Below are 22,704 nucleotides of genomic sequence, written 5' to 3'. Positions count from 1 at the left end.
ACATCCCTCACACATGCTGCCATTTCCTGACAACCACAAGTCCACACCTTCCCACATGAAAGCTTCCTGAACATCTCCACGTGAAAGGGACTTCCGTACCGACCACTCCACCGAAACCACTCTCGTCCAAGTCAACAATCCCGTCTTATTGCAAAGTTCAAATACATTTTCTTTTCATCTTTATCTTCCTTGAACTCTTTGCAGCATCCAACTCTATCAGCCTCTTTCTTAGAATTCTCTCTTGGCTTACGTCTCTTACTTTCCTCTCACCTCTTACATGTTGCCAAGATTTTTATCTTTATCCCTTCTACCTTCTTACACCTCATTCGTGGGGTGTTTCTATGTTTCACATTCATGATTTCAAAGTGAGGACTCCCAACTCCATATCACAGCCCACGAGACCTGTCCTGAGATCCACAGATACAATGAGGGAGCCTCAGGCACTCAAACCAACATTTCCAAAGTTGGATTCATCCTCTTTCTTCCTCGCAAATCTGCCACTCTGCACGGAAACCAGAAGGAATCCCGGGAGATCCTCTTCACCGCTCCCCACCCCTCCCTCCTGATAGCCAGTCACCCTGCGGCTTTGTCACCAATTCGACTGACACTATCATTCAGGCTGCATCACTGCCCAACCCTGAGGACGGTGGCCTCCTCACAGGTCTCCCAACGGCCTCTTAAGGACTTCTAGAAATCCATTTTCCCCTAGTCAGCCACAAAAAGCTTCCTAAAACACAAATCCCATGGTATCACACTGCTTCTCGGAGTCATGCATTTGCTCCCCATAGCTGCTTCACCTGGCACCTCAGCCTCCCCCATCCCAACCCCACCCCCACCCCCCGCCACAGCCTGACCCCAAAATGGCACTGCTTCCCCACAGAATTATACATGCCTCCCCGACTGCCTCCTTCTTGCCTCTAAACTTTTGCAGACTGCTGCCCCCTCCCCCTGACATCCTCATCTTACCCTCTCAGCCGATCCCTTCCCCCACTACTCTGGCCCTAGATCCTGTTTGACATCATCTCCTCCGGAAGCCTGCGTGCCTGCGTCACATCGCTCCAGCAGGTGCTCTTCAGACTCTCCCCCAGCGCTGCCTGGCTATGCAGGCTGGATGGCGCCCTCCCCTGTGAGCCAGCTGAGGACAGGCACCTTGTCTTCCCTGACATCCAGCCCCTAGTGGTCATTCATCCTGGAACTCTGCTGAAAGGATGAACTGTTGACTGAACGGAAAGTTCTGAGCCAGCTGCTGCAAAGTAGTGTTTCTAAAGGCTGACAATATTTACGCAGGAAAATGCAATGAGAGAGGCCTGCAGAGACTGAGGAAGAAAGGGCTGCCCCCTTTCTCCTTCTGGGATCTGTCTCTTCACTCTCTGCTGGGAAGAGGCCACTACTCAGGGAATTGTGAATTATAAACTAGAGAGGATAGGGAGGGCCAATTTGGAAACTGGGCCAGGCTGAGCAATTAAAATAATTTCTCATTCTGAGAGCCTCTGTCAGGAAGTTGATACTCATTTTGTTTTATATATCACAACTGATATATCTGGTCTTTCCTACAAAATGACGTCAAAGAGGCTTGTTTTTTTCCACCACTATCGATGATCTTAGAACTGAAGAGTAAACCCAGCTGAGACATTTTTAAAGAAGCTAGGAAGGAAAGAAGATCTCTGATGCTTTAATAAGGATATCTCTCATTATAACCTCCCATGAAGCCTGGGCTGTGGCCGAAATGACTATTAGCACATATGGAAGAAAGTGCAAACCTACTGTTTGCTGAATGAATCTTAGCATGTGGCCTTTCCAACCATGAGAACGCCCTTTTCCTGGTCATGCTACTACCTCCTTGCCACCTTTCACTTGTAGTCTAGATGCCCTAGGGTGCAGGAGCATATGATATGCTTCTGCAATCTCACCACCTTTCACAGTATTAGAAATGCCTCTCTGAATGGGGCCCTCACTACATCTAAAACTGGGGGGAGGGATACAAAAAAGAAAGGAGAGGGGACCATTTCAATCGAGTTGTAATCAAGGAGAGAGAGTCTCCTGGCTTTTAGAGAAAAATCTCAGGTAAGTCCTTCTATTAAAGCATCCCATCTCTCCCACTCACCAAAAGCCAAGCTCAAAATTTTAAAAAATGGGACTTCCGTGGCAGTCTAGTGGTTCAGACTTGACCTTCCAATTCAGGGGGTGCAGGTTTGATCACTGGTCAGGGAACAAAGATGCCATATGCCTCAAGGGGGGGGAAAAACAAAACATAAAACAGAAACAATATTGCAAAAAATTCAATAAAGACTTTAAAAAATAGTCCACATCAAAAATATTTTAATTATAGCCAACCTAGAAGTGATTTGAATCCTCTTTTCTAACATCTATATTTTTATGGGTGAAATTGTTATGACTATAGGGAGTTTGACAATTGAGATTAGAAGAGCTTAAGACACTCCTGGTGACTCAGAAAGTAAAGAATCTGCCCGCAATATGGGAGACCCAGGTTCATTGCCTGGGTTGGGAAGATTCCCTGGAGAAGGAAATGGCAACCCACTCCAGTACTCTTGCCTGGAGAATTCCATGAACAGTGGAGCCTGGCGGGCTACAGTCAATGGGGTCACAAAGAGTCGGACACAACTGAGCTGCTCACACACACACACACACACACACACACAATACTCAGTAGTGTCCACAAGGGGACAGTATGTCACCTAGAAGCCACTATAGCATCTGTTATCAAAACAATTTCATTCCAGTAATCTGACCCCAAGTCTCTCAGACTTTGCTTTATTCTGGCTTCCCTGTATTTAACTTTAGCATCCAGTGAAATAAAGGGGATAAAAAACCTGAGTCCTTCATCTTCAATAATAGTATTTATAATGCAAGTGGGATATAATTGTATGGATTTCAAGTGCAAGAAAAAACCACTTTATAGCTGAGTGTGCTTTTTGTACAGACCTGATTCAGAGCTTCAGAATTATATGATGTTAGATAATGTTTTCATTATATAATATCAGGAGCCTTTGTTTTTCAGAAAACCATATCTGAAGTAGAGTATTTTTAAAGTTTCAGACCAAGACAGACATATCTGAAAACTCCAGATAACTGAATCAATTGAGTCCAATAATTAATTCTCCCTCTTACACTTCTGTAAGTATAAACACAACGTTAGAGCTCATCGATGATCAAAATTCAACAAGCTCTCATGGAAAGCTCATACTTGTAATATTTTCCTACATACTGTGGTCAGTTCCCTATGCTGGCCCCCGGTTTCCACAGGCATGCACTTTCTTACCATGGATTGGGCCGGGTAAAGGGGGTGAGTGTTGGGATTTAGAGCTCTCAAGAAAGACTGTTCAGGATCTCCCCAAAGCAAGAAGTTAGCTAAAGGTTTGGAAAGTTAAAGAAACAGAGAAAGTTTGTTTTTCCTTCTGCTATTGAAGACTAAAAGAAACTGGAGGAACTAGGATTTTTTTTTTTTTTTTGAAAGGTCACTGGATATTTGTATCTCAATCAAGACTTGACCTCCCACCTTCACTATTCATTTCTCAAATAAACGCTTGAGGAGACACAAATGCGAAACAGTAGCTAACCCCAAAAAGTAAGCTATTTGTATTTTAATTTAAAAATACTAATTAAGAGCCTTCCTGGTGGCTCAGTGGTAAAGAATCCACCTGCCAGGGCAGGAGACACAGGTTTGATTCTTGATCCAGGAAGATCCCACATGCCACAGAGCAATTAAGCCCATGTGCCACAACTATTGAGCCTGTGCTCTGGAGCCTGGGAACTGCAGCTACTGAGCCCTCATGCTGCAACTACGGAAGCCCTGGCAACCTAGAGCCCATGTGCAGCAACAAGAGACCACCACAACGAGAAGCCCACACACTGCAACTACAGAGTAGCCCCGCCAGCAACTAGAAAAAAACCCACAGCAACGAAGACCCAGCACAGCCAAAAGAATAAAAAAAATTTTTAAGTACTAATTTAAAATTACTATTTTTTAATTAAAAAGAGAAGAATCTACATATGACCTTTGCAACTTCCCAAGCACTTGGGGGTTTGTGATCTGTAAAATTAAGATTCTCACCCACTGGAGTACCACCTCCCAAGGCTCCCTCCCAGCCCTCCCCACCACACCCTGCCCCCTCATCACATCACTAGGAAAATAAGAGAAGGGAAGAACAGAAGATGAACTTCTCTCAGGAAGTTAATATATATAACACGTCACTAACACCCAGAGCAAGAAGCAGTGACAGGTGATCCTTGAAATCTTGCTGGATCAAAGTCTTTCTAAGCCAAATATAAATTTTATGCACGCACACACAGCACACACAGAAATCAAAGAGTGTCGCAAAAGTACCAACTTAACTGTAAGGCTTTCAGCTTTTCAGGCAGCTGAAAAGTGCTAGCTCTCCATATTAATGGCCCATCCATCAAATGAAGTAGCACTTGGGGGTGGGGGGTGGCGGCTTAGCAAGAGAAGGCACAGAGAGCCTGGGTGGCCCTATGCTGGTTCTTCATTTTCCTGATCACTGCGGAGCAGGACCTGCAACCCCAGGCGAGCAAGTGAGACGACTCTGTCCCCCAAGGGCTTTTGTGTGAGGCTAAGCGTATCACCTGCACTCATGCATTTTGGTCCACCCTGTAACCCCTGCACTCTTTGAGAGGGAAGGGCAAGCAGTTCTCCATAAGTATTATAAGGAACAGACCACACTGAGCCTGTGATCATTCCCACGCTGATCTGCAGCCCTGCCTCCACTCTGCCTGACTCTCTCCTTCCTCCCACCACCTTCATCTCTGCAGTGAGAAAGAGAAGAAAGTGATGCTTCAGGTCAGTCCTGGAATAAAGTGGGCAAGAACTGAAAGCGGAAAAAGAAAAAAAGCAGAAGGTCACAAAATTCAAGAGGCAAGTTTTCCATTTAGCAAGAGCTGAATGTATGAAATAGGAATGTGAAGCCAAAGAAGTTTCTAGTCAACCCCACATTGACTGTAAGTCTCCGTGGAAGAGGTGAAAGCTACTCAGTGAGCAATGACCTAGTAGTAACAATTAATGCCCCCAAAAAGTGGACTCAGCAATTCTTTATTAAATCTTTAGAACAAGATGAAGTGCAGAAATCAGGGAGAAAATATTTCTTACCTATTGGAATGTACAGAAAGGCTAAAACTCTAGAAGATAAACGGAAAAAAAAACCACAAAACCCACATTTCAATGAGATTGTAAAGCAAGAAGAACCAAGTCTGCCTAACTCATGCAATGTCACAGCAGCATACCACCTGCAAAACAGGGGCACCTAACCCGCACAGTGTCTGCAATGCTTCAAACTCAGGGAATATGGAAGCTAGGAGTCAGCCAATCAGGACAAAGTACAAGCTAGGAGTCAGCCAATCAAGGCAAAGGTACTCAGAAAACAGTAGTAAGCTTTACTTCTGGATCAGGGAGAAGCTCTTGTCATACAGGGAAAACTGACAATACTCTGCCAAAGCTTGCATAATTTATTTCACCTGAGACTTCTATCTGCCTTAGTCTTCTGTTCCCTCCTTTGAGTATCTGATGCAACATTAATTCAGGAGTTCGTATTTGTAAAAAGCCCAGTCTATCTCCCTCATGGGCTAAGAAGTTTTCATATTTGTAAATGGTTGAGGGGGAAAAGAATCAAAAGAACAGTATTTTATATTAAATGAAATTCAAATGTCAGTGCTTTTGTTGTTTTATTTAAACACAGTGATGCTTATTCATATGTGTATCATCTATGGCTGCTTTTGCGCTAAAACCGCAGAATTAAGTAGTTGCCACAGACAAATGTAGTTCAAATAGCCTAACATATGTACTAGCTGGGCCTCAACAGAAAACGTCAATTCTGCTCTAGATACCTAGAGACTTAACAGTCATAGTTTTGACCCCTAAGTCGGTCAGAATGTAGAACACTTTGGAAAAGGTGCAGCAGGTGTGTGGGGGGGGGGGACCTGAAACGTGAAACCATTGGCTTGCTTCACATGATGGGGACGTGCCCTAGACACCCACCCAGGCCCCTGGGGGCACTCACCAGTAGAAATGCTCCTCCACCATCTTAGTCACTGCCCTGGAGATGGCTCTTTCATGAGGACCAAGGTTTTTGTTTAAATTCACTCCAAGTTTCTCTTCCAGAAAGTCAATTATGAATTCTGTCCCGGAAACTTTTTCATGATTATATTCAATCCAAGGCATTTTCCCTTGAGCAGAGAGTTTTCCACCAAAATAATTCTAAGCAGAGTAAATTGTAAAGAGAAAAGCAAAGTTTTATTTAAACTTCACTGTATGGTTAACAGAAACAAACATTCCAACAGTATATTTGATAGTGACTGCACTATTCAAGTGAATGAAATCAGCATAAAAACTCTTAAGGGGATAAACAGTTCATCTGGGGCAAAAAAGGCTTATCTCACATGAAAATATTACTTTACTCCCATACATTTTATCATGGTTCTGGCTTGTGTGCGCTTAGTGGTTCAGTTGTATCTGACTCTTTGCGACCCTGTGGACTGGTCCTCTGTCCATGGTGATTCTCCAGGCCAGAATACTGAAGTGGGTTGCCATGCCCTTCTCCAGGGGATCTTCCCAACCCAGGGATCGAGCCCAGGTCTCCCACATTGCAGGCAGATTCTTTACCATCTGAGCCACCAGGGAAGCCCTTACTGTTCTGGCTTACTGGTTTGTTTGTTTGTTTTAAGAGCAGAAAGGAAGATGAGAGCTGAAATCATCTTCATCCTGGTCAGAGTCAATCTAATTATAATTTATGAACAATCTAAAAACACAGAAATTGAAAATAAAGGAGGCATATACTGATAAGGGCTACTGATCAGAAACCTCACTTGTAACAGTACCTTACACTTGAAAATGCTTATCATGATACCACTATATTGCAAACAAGTGGTCCCAGAAATTACAACAGTGGGGTGTAACAAAGTGCGCCCAACACATTCAAGTCCAGTGCCTATGAAAATGCAGATTCCTAGGCCCACACCCAGATCACTGAGTCAGAATCCAGGGAAAGGTGGTCACGAATCTGTACATTTGACAACCTCCCTTTGATTTACACCCACACTAGAAGTTTATGGTGTCTCAGGGGAGATTCTAATCCCAAAACGGGGTTGGTGGGAGGTGGGGGTGAAGTCAGAGTTTATAAGCATTGAGAATGACAGGATAACATCTTCTGATCCCTGTATAAAAAGATCTTAACCACACTGCTGGAGCGGATTCTGTGATAATGATCGTATTTATCCAATTGCTTTTCTCAGTAAATTTGGACTGTGTGAACCTCAAAGTTGATTTTTAAATCTGAATCCAGTTTTGGGTGGTCTACACAGCTTAAATTAATCATATTATTACAAACTTCTCCTGGTACTTCATACAAGTCAACAGTTCAGAGACTATGACTGCTGCTGCTGCGTCGCTTCAGTCGTGTCCGACTCTGTGCGACCCCATAGACGGCAGCCCACCAGGCTTCCCATCCCTGGGATTCTCCAGGCAAGAATACTGGAGTGGGTTGCCATTTCCTTTTCCAATGCATGAAAGTGAAAAGTGAAAGTGAAGTCGCTCAGTCGTGTCCGACTCTAGCGACCCCATGAACTGCAGCCCACCAGGCTCCTCCGTCCATGGGATTCTCCGGGCAAGAGTACTGGAGTGGGGTGCCATTGCCTTCTCCACAGATACTACGGACTAGTAGCCAAATGTTGGTTCCTGTGGAGGAAACTAAACTCAGACATTGCTGATGGGAATGTAAAATGGTACAACCATTTTGAAACCATTTGTTAATTTCTTAAAAGGTTAAGTACACACCTGCCACTCAATCCAATCATTTCCCTCCTAGGTGTTTATCTAAGAGAAAAGAAAGCATATGTCCATGCAAAGACTTGTACATATGCTTTCTTGTGGCGGGTGTCTGTGTGTGTGTGTGTGTGTGTGTGCACGCGCGCACGTTCACACGCTCAGTTTGTGTCCGACTCTTTGTGACCACATGGACTGCAGCCCACCAGTCTTCTCTGTCCATGGAATTTTCCAGCAAGAATACTGGATCGGGTTGCCACTTCCTACTCCAGGAAGCAGGAGACAACATTTTGGAGATACTATGAAAATATCTAAAGATTAGATGAATTCAAAAAATATTTTTAAAAAGAGACACAAAAGTAACCAGTAAAACTAAGTGTGAGATGACGGTAATCTTTTTTCCATGAATTTCAATTTTTCTGAATGTTATATTCCTTTTAAAATAAATCTATATAATTTTTAAATAATACTTAATATTTCTTAACTTCCTTAAACATATTAAAGAACTCCTGGTCTAATTTTATTTAGGCAATTGGAGTCTGACTGGCCCACCAACAACAGTTTCTGAAAGTAGTTTTGAGAAGAATGATGAAGAGGTAAATCCTCTTTATCTTTGCCAAGCTGATGTCTCCACCTGCAAGTCTGTCCTAGATGAGATTAATGCATCTACATTTACACTACATTATTAGCACAGCAGTGAAAGCCATAGGCTTTGGGTTTAAAACTCTGGTGCCCTCATTTAGTCACTATGTGACCTTGAACCTCCCTGGTCTCCCTTAATCCCCCTGGATTCATCTATATATAACTGGGATAATATGCTATGCCACGCTAAGTCGCTTCAGTGGTGTCCGACTCTTTGCGACCCTGTGGACTGTAGCCCACCAGGCTCCTCTGTCCATGTGATTCTCCAGGCAAGAATACTGGAGTGGGTTGCCATGTCCTCCTCCAGGGGATGTTCCCAACCCAGGAATCGAACCCACGTCTCTTATGCCTCCTGCATTAGTAGGCAGGTTCTTTACCACTAGTGCCACCTGGGAAGCCCGTTAGGATAATAGCAGTGGCTAAAATTAAATGAGAAAATGCACACAATGTGTTCGACAGAGTGCCTTTATCAGAAGTATTGACATCACCATCCCCATTTCAAAATGGAGAACTTGCAACCTTCAGAGAAATCCCAATCTTGGAACTTTGACGTGCTACACTGGACACAGTGCCCCAAACTTTTCAGTTAAATTTATATCCATTACATTCACAGCACCTCTGGAACCATCTTGAAAGGTCCCCCACTGGGTAAATTTGAGCTAAATTTTAGCACCTTTTGTGGATTATGCAACACGTTGAAAAAAAATTCATGCATCCATTATTGTGAATAAGAAAGAAATGCATTAGTCTCTGCCCTTGGCTCCCAGCACAGAGCTCCTAAAATCCTTATAAATCCCTAAGTGTTCAGAGCATGAGGAAAACCTTTTGTTCTGAGGTGGTGACTCTGAGTGGGCTCCTGGATAAACTGGTCACCAGAAAGACCAAGTCACAATTAGCAGCTTAGCGTTTTCAACCTCCTCCCCCATCCTCTAGAGAGCGAGAGGGGTTGGACATGGAGTTATTAACTGGTCATAAATACTTGAGGAGGACTTCCCAGGTACTAGTGATATAGAACCCACCTGCCAATGCAGGAGATGTTAAGAGATGCGGGTTCAATCCTGGGTCAGGAAGATCCCCTGGAGGAGGGCATGGCAACCCACTCCAGTATTCTTGCCTGGAGAATCCCATGGACAGAGGAGCCTGGTGGGCTACAGGCCACAGGGTCATAGGGTCATACGAGCTACAGGGTCATAGGGTCATACGGGCCACAGGGTCACAAAGAGTCAGACATGACTGAAATGACTTAGCATACATGTGCACACTACTTGAGGAAGCCTCCACAAAATCCCCTAAGTATGGGGCTTGAAGAGCCTCCAGGCGGGTGAGCACACCCACACTGGGAGGGTGATACTCCCAAATACGCAAAAACAGACGTTCCTACTCAGGACCCTCCCACATGTCCCTCTTCACGTAGCTGTTCATCTGTATCCTTTATCAAATCCTTCAGTAAGTTGGTAAACATAAGTGTTTCCCTGAGTCCTGTGAGCTGCTCTAGCCTAGTAATCAAACCTAAGGAGGGGTCATTAGAACCTCTGATCTAAGTCAGTTGGTCAGAAGCACAGGTGACAATCTGGGCTTGCAACTAGCATCTAAACCAGGGGGCAGTCTTGTGGGACTTAACCCAGGGAATCTGATGCTGCCTCTGGGTAGCGTCAGGATTGAACTAAAGTGTAGGCTGTCCAGCTGAAGGCAGGGTCGACAGAGGATGAGACAGTTGGATGGCTTCACCAACTCAATGGACATGAGTTTGAGCAAGCTCCAGGACATGGTGATGGACAGGGAAGCCTCGAGTGTTGCAGTCCATGGGGTCGCAAAGTCACAAAGAGTCGGACACGACTGAGCAACTGAATAACAACGTCCAGCTGGTGTCAGAGAGGACTGACTGCTGTGGGCCTCGTGTTTGGCCAGAAGTGTCAGAAATGAAGTGTTTCATGTGAGTCACAAAGGAGACTCATAGGGAGAAACACATAGTAGGGAGGGACTGGTTTCCCCAACACAGAAAGGAAAAATCTGAGTACTTCCCTATATAACTACACACTATAGTTTTGTAGAAGAATGTCCTTCTGTTTTGAAGATGCACCCTAACGTATGGAGGGGTGAAGTGTTGAGATTCTTACAGCTTATGTTCAAATGTTGCATTAAAATTTTTTTTCATAAAGGTATACGTAAAAAGAAGTAAAGGAAAGAAGGCAACATGTTAACAATTGGTGAGTCTAGGGGAAGGGCATATGGATGTTCACATACTATTCTTTTAACTTGTCTGTAGCTCCGAAAATTTCCAAAACAAAAAGATGGTGGGGTGGTATAGGGCAGGAGTGTGGTGTACAGACAAAAAGAGCAAACAAATAGAACATTAGAAGTTAGGGCCAAGAACCAGAGCAGAGAGTTTCAAAAAGAGCCATTTCCTTCTCTTTTCTTTCTCAGATTTAAAAAGGATTGCGTGAAATACATGCTTCTTATACAATCAGTTATGGCAAATGATGCAGGTATCTTTATGTGAAAGTCACTCAGTCGTGTCCAACTCTTTGCGACGCCATGGACTGTAGCCCACCAGGCTCTTCTGTCCATGGGATTCTCCAGCCAGAATACTGAAGTGGGTAGCAATTCCCTTCTCCAGGGGCTCTTCCCGACCCAGAGATCAAACTCAGGTCTCCCTCATTGCAGGCAGATTCTTACCATCTGAGCCACTAGGGAAGCCCTTTATGTATGTATGTATGTCTAAAAACAAGTATGGAAAGATGCTCAGAAGTATTTGTGATGATAATCTCCAGCTAGTAAGATATCATCGATTTTCATTTTCCACTGACGCTTTGTTGAAATTGTTAAAATTCTTATAAGGGCCATGTCATCCAAATGTAATAAAAAAAAACAAATGGTAAAGCTGTTTTCATTTTGAAAGAAAAAAAAATCACCATATCTGCAGGACCTCCTTACATCTTTTTGGTAACTTCCTATGAATCTATAATTATAACAAAATGAAGTTTTAAAAATTCATCTACCAATATTTATATTCTTATTTTAAAAAGCTAACAACTGCAACTAATACATCAGGCTTTTTAAGAAAACCCTTGTGAGTTCCTACTAATGGTCATCAAATATTTATCCCTGTCTCATTTCGATTAAAAAATAAAAAAGCTTCAAATATAAAGTCATGCTCTTAGGAACATGACATTTTAATCTTTTTTTAAAAGGCACAGGGCAAAGAAGGGGCAGAGGGTAGTGCTCCCTGGGTTGATGACAAAATACCTCTCTACTGATCCTCCAAGCAGAGAGCCCAAATAGTACTTCCCAGGCGCCATCAGAAACAACACAAACCCTCACTGAGGACGCACAAGGTCTCAAAGGATCCCCACCCCAACCCCAAGACAGGATCAGAGCATCCTTTTCTAAATCATAAAACCATCTTCCTGTTACCTACCCCGATGAACACTCACTTCATTTATTTTCCATAGAGACCTCACAGAAGAAACACTCCAATATCACTCCTTTCATAAAAAATGTAACTTAACAGGAAATAATAATTTTAGAAGGGGTAAGCAGTCCCCTTCTTGAAGGTTTCTCCAGGCTTCAGAGCTAGGCGTGTGTCCAGCTGCTCCAGCTATACTAATGAAAAGCAGAAGCCTGAAACATGACCAGAGGTGGTTAGGCTGCTGGTAGAGCACTTAGAGCTTGAGGGCTTGAAGGCAAGCAAGGAAAGGGCAGGACTTCCCTGGTGTCCACTGGTGAAGAATCTTCCTGCCAATGCGAGAGACACAGATTCGATCCAGGAAGATCCCATATGCCACGGAGCAACGAAGCCCATGCACCAGAGCTACTGAGCCTGCTCCCTAGAGCCCAGGAGCCACAAGAGAAAACCCATGTACAGCAGTGAAGATCCAGTGCAGGCAAAAATAAATAATTTTTAAAAAAATGGTATCATCTACCTTCTTTCTTTTAAAAGAAAAGTGTTAGTGTCCAACTCTTTGTGATCCCATAGACTGTAGCCCACCAGGCTCCTCTGTCCATAGGATTCTCCAGGCAAGAATACTGGAGTGGGTTGCCATTCCCTTCCCCAAGAGATCTTCCCGACTCAGGGATCAAACCCAGGTCTCCCGCATTGCAGGCGGATTCTTTACTGTCTGAGCCACCAGGGAAGGAAAAGGTAACACAGCGTGGCAGCTGCCACACCATTGCCCACAGGATGACTTTATCAAGGATGGGGGGCACAGGAAATATAGAAAGCCAGGACAGGCCACAGAGCAGAAAACTCAGGTTCGGGCCCTCATGCCCAGAAGCGGTCACAGTGATGAGGGACCAGCGGCAAGCAGCCGCTGGAGAGCAGTCTCTCCCTCCAATGAGAGTCCCTCAGTGACACACACCTTCAAGCACTGACTGTCCACACCGAGCTAAACAAGGGTCTTTCAAATCCAATTGAACAATGATTCAAGCCTTGCGGGGTCTTTTGCTATTTTCTCCTCCATTGCTGGCTTCCGAAATCCTGAATAATCTCCCTGCCTCTCTGTCCAGACTCACCCCCTGCATTCCAGTTCCACTCACAAAGACCCTCTGTGAGTCTAAGACCTGGATCACCTTCAGTTCAGTTGCTCAGTCGTGTCCAACTCTGCGACCCCATGGACTGCAGCATGCCAGGCTTCCCTGTCCATCACTGACTCCCAGAGCTTGTTCAAACTCATGACCATCGACTTGGTAATGCCATCCAACCATCTCATCCTCTGTTGTCCCCTTCTCCTCCTGCCTTCAATCTTTTCCAGCACCTTCTGCTCTCCCAGATCTCCCAGACTGAAATCCAGGTTCAGTGTCATATTCCCAGAGGACCAGTGACCAAACTGAGCATTTCATTCAACTCTCCCAGCCCTGCCTTAGGAAGATCAGTGCCACACCCCTCTACCCCACATGCCTTCTCTGTAGAGAAACGAGCTCAGAAAGCATAGGCCACTGGGAGGTAGGACTTGGAGGAGTAATATCATTAGCAGGGCAACCAAAAGCTTGGCTAGATGAGGGACTTCTCTAACCTCCCAGCTGCTCTGCTTCCTGCTAAGACCACCCCTCCCAATGCTACTACTTTGTAAGAGCTTAATGTTGAACCTTGATCATCTGAAGGAAATGCAGCAAACTGGAGGAATCTCAGTGGTGTGGGGATGCCTGGGGCTCACCTCCCTACTTTACTTATATTCCTTCAGAGGCACACAGCCTGCATCTTAAGCTTTAGACCTTTCCCAGTGCAAAGTCCTGGGCAGGGAAGCTAACATCCCTGGAAAGAGGAGATCTCAAACCAAATTAACTAGACATCTAAGGGGTACAGTAACTAAGAGAAGGGCAGCACACTGAATATATACAACATAAGGCAGAATGATTGGGAAATACCAATTTAATTTAATTTAATTAATGAGCATAAGAAATATCCTCCAAGGGATAAAGGAAGGGATTGTAATACAAACCAAGGGGAAATAGAAGAAAAACGCAAAGTTGAACACAATGGATGAGATAAATAGTAGGATGGTTACAAGAAGAGAATAGAGGGATGCAATGGAAGCTCGGAAAAATGAATTCTCCAAGGAGGAAGAGGAAAAGAATAAAGGATAAAGGATAGGTTCAGAGAAACAGAAAATAAAAGCAGAGATTCCAGGATCCAGATTCCAAGATAATCAGGAACAGGAAAGAAGAAGGGGAAACAAACAAATAAAAAACAAAAAGAAATACGTGAAGAACATAGATAGTTTCTCAGAATTAAAAAGAGATTAAAGACTTCAGATGAAAAGCGTATATAAAGGACCAAAGAAAATACATAAAAGTCCACACCAAGCCAGAGAATGATGATAGTTAAGAATGCTGAGATTAAGGATTTCCCTGGTGGTCCAGTGGCTAAGACTCCATGTTCCCAATGCAGGTGGCCGGGGTTCGATCACTGGTCAGGGAACTAGATCCGACATGCCTCAACTAAAAGGTCTCGTCTGCCACAATTAAGACATGGTGCAGCCAAATAAATAGATATTAAAAAAAAAAAGAGTCGAGCGTAAATGCAAGTTCTAAAAACTTCCAAAAAGAAAGAAAGAGAACCGGATGAACATCAGACTTATCAGCAGCAACATCAATGCAAAAAGACAATGGAGTAATATTTTTAAAGCACCAAAGGAAAAGAACTTTGGACACAGATGTATCAAAAGTGCAGCATAATAAAGACGTTCTGGGGCATGCAAATCCACTGAAGGTCTGCCCCATAAAGGCTCACTCAAAATATTCATCAAAGAAGTACTTATAGAAAAACATAAATAAATCTTGTAGGATAAGACATATGGGAAATAAGGCTAGTCAAATAACTTGGTAAGTTTTCTTAGCCAAAAAAAGGACTATAAAAAGAGAAAGGATTTCCAGAATTCCAGAATTAAAACATGAGGTAATAGCAACACACCTGGAATGAGCCCTGAAAAGAAAGAAGCCCAAGACTAACATGAACCTACTAGCAGACTTGTATCATTAGAGGGCAAACACAGATTCTGACATGTATAAGAAGTAAGTATGGATAAATAAACACGAATTTGAATCTTAAGAGCAACTGCCATAAGAACAAAAATAGATTTATTTTAAATGACAAGAAAAAAAATTTTACCTATTAGACAGCAGAAAGTGAAAAAAAAAAAGTAGAGGGAGGAAAAAAATATTAAAGATGTTAGAAATATGTCCTAATAAAATAATCATTACAAGTAAAAATGGATTAAACTCACCAATTAAGGACTCTCCAATTGGTTATAACTAATACATTGCCTACAAGAGACAAATACAAAAAAAAAAAAAAATAGAGAAAGAGGATGAAGAAAGATATTCCAGGCAAATAAGCTGGAGACTCAATCTGAATATCTGATAATACATAACTCAAGGTTAAAAAATTCATAAGGGACAGAGATGGGTGCTATATACCAGAAAAAGAAATAAAACAGTAAAAGATGTAATCTTTCATATCATATGGCCCTAAACAATATAACCTTGAATATATACATACTCTTACCTAAAGGCAGAATAGACAGAATGACAAGAAAGAGACAAATCAAAAAATATACTTGAATATTTTAACTCAGTCCTTCCAGAAACTGCTAGAGGAGGCAGACAAAAAATAAAGAGATATAACGGTTCTAAATGATATACTAAACATGCTCAAACAAGTATATAAAAAGAGCTCTGCTCTCAGAGAATGTCTCTATTCTCAACGTTTGTAACAAGTAGCCATACACTAAGCTAAAGTGTCGGTTAATTCCAAGGAATTCATATCACAAAGACTACCTGCTGTGACCACAAAATTAAAAAAAAAAATAACAAAATTGAAGTTTGTTTTTTTCTGATGCCTATGGCTAGAAATTAAGTGAAAAAGAAAATCATAAGGGAATTTAAAAAATATGACTGAACAACAATGAAAACACAGCCTGTCAAATCTGTGAGACAGTTCCAGCCTTACTCAGAAAAACATGTATATTTTCAATGCATTCATTCCTCCGTTCCCTCTCTAAGGCTGAAATAAGCAAGTGTTTCGCTGACAGTCACCCAAAGAGAATGCGAAAAGTTCCAGGGGAAAAACTCACAAAATCTGCAAATATCTCCTTGGTGGCCTGCTGGATCCTCTGCCCCCAAGATTCATGAGAGATAAATACAATTTTTTCAATAAATAGAAACCTAAAGGAAAGAACCATGTCAGGCCCACCTTTATTTACAGCCGCCCAGCAGGCCTATCCACACTATTAACCAAAGAATACTCTTTGTCAGGAGAAAAATAACATGGTCCCTGCCTGAAACCTATGAAAAATCCAGACCCTTCTGGATTTAATGAGATCACTCATTAAACTGGATATAAAAATCAAAAGACTGGAACTAAGTTTCCTGAGCATCTACTAAGAACTGGGCACTGCTGCTTCATATCCACTTCCTCTGGCACCAAGAGCGAACCCTTGCCCCACTGTGAGAGTAAGTACTTCCCCTCCGCCCATCACCCACCACCCTGCCTTGCCAGCCAATACTGCTGCCACAAGGATAAAACATATTTGCACGCAAGTACCTGATAGGGTAAGTCAGCCATCCTTAAATAAGTTTCCATTTTCAAACAGAAAGGAGATAAACTGGGGACACCATTGTTAGGTCTTGCAAACTGATGCAAAATAATAGCATCTTTGGAGTCAATCTCTTGCTGTTTCCTGTCAAAACCAAAACAGAAAAAAAGAACAATCCGTGTGTTATACATGTGATTCCCTTAGTTCCTCAGAGGTCCCTGCTAGGCTGCAGCTCCTCAAGGAATAAATACATCTGTTTGTCACAGGGCCTTACCTCACCCAGAAGCACTTTGAGGGGGAAAGCTTGGTCAAAACACAAGAGAACCTCACAAAGTCTGCTGTTACCATGACGGCACAGGCTCACAGCGTGGGCTCAGGGGAGTAACTATATGTCACCCTCTCTCTAGCACCTGTAACCTATGGGAGGTATACTTTCTGGGATAGGTCCACCTCTTCTCCTGGCTACATCTACCTGCCAGGGACAAGCTGGATGGATTAAAAAAAAAAGGTATTCTGTGCTTACTGTGCATCAGGCATTGTTCTAAGGGCTTCACAGGTATTATCTCATTTAATCTTCACAATAACCTTATGAGATCAGTACCACTATTATCTATGTTTTGTAGATGAGGAAACTGAGGCACAGACGATAAACTTACCCAAAGTCCCATTGCTAGTAAATGGCAGACCCTGGATTAAACCGTGTAGTCAGAACCTACATTCTCGACTATGAGTCTGTACCTTGAAGCAGTCTCTTCACCCACAGGACCTCAGAGGAACAGTGCAGATCTGCTCTGCCATGACTCAAGTCTGCAGGGAACCTGAGACTCGACTCTGCTGATCCCTCTTCCAAACCATTAGTGCCCTCCCCTGGCCTTTCACCCGTGGTGCCCAGGAACCTACCCTCTGGGTGCTCTCTCCTCCTCTCTCCCTTCAAGGCTCCACACTTTCACCACACAGCATATACCCCCGAACCTCCACCTTTTCCCTTTCTTCTTTCTCATCCACACACCTATCTTTTCCTTTGGCTACTTCTCTGGGTGATGAGGACTTTCTTGGTACAGCTTTTCAACAGCCGCCATGTAGTAGAAGGAATGCTGGACTCTACTTCTGGACACGTAGGGTCAAGTGCAATCCCTACTTCCTACTAGCTATGTCACCTGAGACCTTGTCTACACTCTCAGGTGGAAAGTGAGGACCATACCAATTCTGCCTCCTTCATCGTGAGGACTAAATAAGACAGTATCTATAAACCTTTGGTGGCTGCCAAACACTATGTACCAGCGTGGACTTCATTCTCATTCAAAGAGATATGGTCTTATCCCCTTAAGGAACAAAATCTCATTCCACACACGCCACTCATACACCATATTCGGAAACTTTTGCAACCTCCATCTTTCACTCTACCCAACCATTTCTGAGTCAGATAAACCTCACTCTTCCTCCTTGGCATTCCCTGAGCCTCGGGTTCTCTCACACTGTTCCCAGTTTAATCCCACACATCCTTCTCCCCAAGCAAGTAAGGGCAGGCTCTTCGTATCAGCTTCACAAGGATGCCCATTTCCTGCAGAATCTCCAGAAAAACAAACTGTCTTGGAGAAGTTTAGCATGTGAGTGTCATTCCTGCTTAAAGAGTTAAAAACAACTCATTTTGAAAATACTAGTCAAAAGAATAAAAATATTTGCTGCCTCTTGACAATACTTGCTATAAAACAAACTTTTTCATTTAGATGAGATGTTTGGGAGGTCAGATATTAAAGTTAAGAAGCCATTTAGACTATGTTTCTAGAAAATGCAAACTGTAGATTTGACAATTAACTGATCTTGTCCAGTCAAGTAATTCAAGTCAGAGTAAGTTCATATAAATTCAGCCAGGCAAAAATTAAAGAACTGAAAGAAGAAAAGATAAGCATAAAATTCCCTGCCCATTGGCCAGAACAACCTAATTCTGATGGTTAATTTGGGCCCTATCAAAATAAAAATGGATGCGACTAGCATATGCCAATGACTTTGTGTACATTATATATATTATTTCATTCTGACAGTAACACCATAGAGTGAATATCATTATAGCTTAAATTTAATACTTAGAAAAAATTTATTTTGGCCACACCACACAGCATGTGGGATTTTAGTTCCCTGACCAAGGTCTGAACCCAAGCCCCCTTCATTGGAAGCACAGAGCCCTAACCACTGGACCACCAGGGAAGTCCCTAAATTTAGTATATTATACCATACTTATATTTTATAGTAGACAAGGAAACTGAAGTTCAGAGAGGTTAAGTAATTTGCCCAAGGAGTATCAATTTAAGATCAAATTGTTAATAACTCTAGTTCCCAAACTCACAAGCAGTTCGACTACACCAAAATGGGCAATTTCCCAGTTAATTTTATTAAAGTAGCCAGTTTGACTCAGACCACTCAAGCCTGGAACTTTCTGATGAAAGCCTATAATAACCAATGATGGCCAACTTTTAGCCAATGCTCACTATAAGGCCAGACTCTGTAGATTTGACAGTTAACTGATTCTGCTAATCATGTCACATGTTAACTTATGTAATCACCTCTGTGAGGAAGGCTAGTATTATTATTCCTACTTCACAGATTATTTCCATTTCACACTTGGTAACCAAGTTTACTCTTGGGTCCAAGGTTACATGGTTGGTTTAAGGCAGAATGAATTTGAACCCAGTCTGGCTCCAGAGCCCTCCCTCAACATCAGGAAACTCTCTAACATGGGATCAAAGGAGCAGGTACTCTAGACATAAAGTGGCCTTATGATAAGGACTGTACAAGAGAACACTTGTCGAGCAGCAAGACTAGCCCTACTCCCATGGTGAAGGGTATCACAGATGACCATGCCTCTGTGTACTGTCGATGGGCTGTTAGTTTACAGACATCACATGACCCATGGGCTGCTCTGATTCTCTAAGTTTTCTAGGGCAGGCTGAGCCCCTGTGCCTAGTGCAGACAAGCTGTGTGGGTAACAAGTCATTTCGGTACCATACAATTTACAAACAACACATTTCCAAACGCTGGACTGAATTCAGGAGAGCTGCAAGTCTCTTTCCATTAGGAGAGAATAAAGTAAAGGACTGGGACTGTATTTCTTTAAAAATACCATGATGGGAAAAATACGAGAAAAATCCAAAGTACCTGCTTTAGTTATTATACGGTACTCATTAAGTAAACATCCTAAATAATTCTCACCTGTCAACTTTACTATCCACTCTGGAGATGTACCCATAGATTATGGTTAAGTCAACACAGCAGGAAATCCAAGTGCAGCGGTGAAGACTATGATTGCCAATAAACTCAGACAGTGTAGCCATTGCAAGATGGGTTTTCCATCCCATGTATTTCAGACTGTTCTGAGTTTTTGCCTAAACTACACTGACAACTGAAACTCGGATTTCCCATCAAGGTACGGTCTCTACCCTGTAACCTCCGAATCTCAGTGCCCCACTTTCCTGGGTCTTCTTTCCCTATCCCTTCCGTGCCCTTAGCAGTTGTCAAAAACTCAGGTCGCTGCCACAGGCTTGTCTTCCCTGGGAACTGCCCCAATTCTCCTTTCTTTCTACCATCAAAACTCACTCCCAAATCAGTGCTTGTTAGGAGAAAGTGGTAACAGTGTGGGCGCTGGAGACACACATTCTCAGATTTGAACCTGGATCCCACTACTCTTACTGCGTGCTCTCGGACAAATCGCTTAACCTCCCTCAGCTGGAATGTCCTCATCTACGAAGTGGAGATCAAGCAATCAATGGTAGTGGCAGAGGAGGAGGCGAAACACAATCAGGAAGGTAAAGCACTTCTAAGCAGAGCCCGCTACTAAGGGCTCAAAAATGGGCAATTATTTATTATTTGCATTACAACAGGGCTTCCCTACTCAATATAAACTTTTGTCAACAAACAAAAGTGAATAAACCAAAGACCAAAAATACTTTCTCAAATAAGTATCCAAGTGGGCAGAGGGCTCTTGAGAGTTGCAACCACACCTACCACGGTATGGCCTGCTCCCAGGGTCAACTCTGAGTTCTCCTACCCGCCTCCCCATTTCTGCAAGGTCATTTAAGCAAGTTTTAGACTCAGTCCCCTGAAGCTGTGCCTCACTCCATCCTCAGAGTGGAAGACTGGTGAGAGGCCACATGGTTCAGGATCCTCAAAAGGCTTTGGACAGGTATCTAATTTCAGAACAAGTGGGTGACATTTTAGTTACTTGCACAGATGTTTTCGTTTTTCATATAGCTTGAAACCTAACTTGAAATTGAGTCCTAAAACTGGCAAATATATAAAATAATCTAGGGAAACGATTCATGTAATTTTTTTAAAATTTGGTTCAACGATATTCAAGACACTGTGCTAAGTCAGAGAATTCAATGATAAGCTTAAAGTAAAACTTCTCAATTATGGCTAAATATGCAAGCCAATACACTTCCCCAGACCTAAATAATTTCCTCTCTCCGAGACTAGAAATTTTCCAAATACCTGTTAGGCTGTCACAATGTCCTCCTGGAATCCCTGCAGGCCCCTTAAAGGTCACCTATCACTGTCTTTGTTTATAAACCTATTGTGTAGGATTCCCCATGGGAAAAAGGCATGCAGACACATTTTCTCACTCTTTAGAAAATACTGGCCAAGAGGGACATTTTGAGATACTGAAAACTGCTCTTCTTGGTCCTCTCCTAGAGACAGAGGTCTAAAACGCATGGAAATTTTAACCATAAATTGTACCAATTAGCCAAACCACTAGTCCCAGGAGCCTACGGTATTATTCTATTCAAAGATCTGGCGTCCGGCTGAATGTACCAACAGCCGGGGCCTCCATTTTCTGATATTTCCGTGTCAATCCTGTAAACATTCTGCGGCAGGCAGCAGATCCAAGTGTTTCCGGCACTGGGCAACTCCTGTGCACGCCCATGTGCTCGTTCAGTCCTCAGATCCCCTACTGTTCGCACAACAATGGCATTTAAACCTGAAGATGGTGCTTAGCTTTAAATACCAAGTTAGCAGATAACCGGGCTAAGGCTGCATCAAACTCGCACACTCCGCTGTGCATCCCTCACAGGGACCCAGAGCTCTCTGGAGCTTGTGCAATTTCAGCCTTTTGATGATGGTGACACTTGGGGAGGGACAATGAAAAACTAACCTTTAAGGAGTGGTTAATATTCCAGCATGATCATCTATAAACAAACAGGGCGTTTCATAAAAATGTAACTTAGTATTTCTACAGGGCCTACTTCTATTGTCGCAAACACACTGCACTTATGATCTTCATAACATACTAGTATGCTCCATAACAACCCAGAGAATTTTTGCTTTAGCACCAAACGATAGGGATTCAAGTGTTTTCCCCTCCCGGTACCAGTTTAATTCTCCTGTCAACTCGAAACGGCCCCTCATGGCCGGGTGACCACGGACTGTCTTCTGGCGAAACAGAAGGACAGGACTCGGGCATTTGGGCAGCGTGACCAAGGGGCCGGCATGGGTCCCCCCTCACTCCGGCCCGGCCCTAGCCAGGTGCCCCTCTCTGCGCCCCTGCGCGGGGCCCTCTCTCCGGCTCACCTAATGACCAGGAGTTCGTGGAGCAGATACGCAGCTGCGGCCAGCAAAGCTCCCCCGGTCAAGTAAAGGGTTTTCTTCCACCAGGGATCGGAGCCCAGCCCTGCCATGATCCCACCGTAATCCTGCAAAGGGAAAGCGATGATGTCCCCATAAAAGGAGAAGGGCTCCTCGGACCCGGCCCACCAGCCGAAGAAGGAGACGCTCTGGTTCCAGCTCAGATCCACCACGCACGGCCTGGACGAGGCAAAGCCAACCCCCCAGTGCATGCTGCGCGGCTGGCTGCGGGCGCCCCTCCCAGGGCCCGCGCCGCCCGCATGGGAAGGGGCCGGCGCGGCCGGGCGCGGGCTCAGCGGCGCGCTGGGGTCGCGGGCGGCGCGGGCAGCGGTGACCGAGGCGGCGGCGGCGGCAGAGGAGGGAGGGCGCGGGCCGCGGGCGGCGGGCCTGGCCGGCGGGGCCCGGGGGCCCTGGGCGGCAGCGGCGGCCGCCGGCTCCCCCCGCAGCGGCCTCTCCGCGCCGCTCTTTGTGTCGGCGCCGGGAGAAGGCCGCGTGATGTCATTGCTCCCCGGGGCAGGGAAACAGAGGCGGGATAAAGTCACCTACCCCGCGCCCTGCCCCCGCCCCGCATCTCCGCGGTCCGGCGGCCTCCGCCCCGGCCGGAGCTGCCGGGCTGGGCGCGCC

The 22,704-nt window shown here is 44.1% G+C and overlaps 1 protein-coding gene across 3 annotated transcripts in view; it reads right to left on the bottom strand.

Annotated features, from left to right (window-relative positions):
- FAXC (failed axon connections homolog, metaxin like GST domain containing) overlaps window positions 1-22,704 on the bottom strand; it is a 70,149-nt gene that overhangs the window by 46,964 nt on the left and 481 nt on the right. The window contains exons 1-4 of one of the 3 annotated variants that reach the window (XM_061427746.1): window positions 22,627-22,702; window positions 22,027-22,148; window positions 16,473-16,608; window positions 6,030-6,226 (exon numbers count right to left, since the gene is read on the bottom strand). In XM_061427746.1, coding sequence (XP_061283730.1) covers window positions 6,030-6,226; window positions 16,473-16,608; window positions 22,027-22,133 — 440 coding nt within the window. In that variant the 5' untranslated portion in view covers window positions 22,134-22,148; window positions 22,627-22,702. Of the gene's footprint in view, window positions 1-6,029; window positions 6,227-16,472; window positions 16,609-22,026; window positions 22,603-22,626; window positions 22,703-22,704 lie in introns of those variants that run through there. The other 2 variants (XM_061427747.1, XM_061427748.1) reach the window with 2 other exon arrangements.

The sequence above is a fragment of the Bos javanicus genome, chromosome 9, assembly GCF_032452875.1.
Source record: "Bos javanicus breed banteng chromosome 9, ARS-OSU_banteng_1.0, whole genome shotgun sequence".
Classification (NCBI taxonomy): Eukaryota; Metazoa; Chordata; class Mammalia; order Artiodactyla; family Bovidae; genus Bos; species Bos javanicus.
The sequence above is the reverse complement of the archived record's forward strand: the minus strand, read 5'-3'. Positions and strand labels throughout refer to the sequence as shown.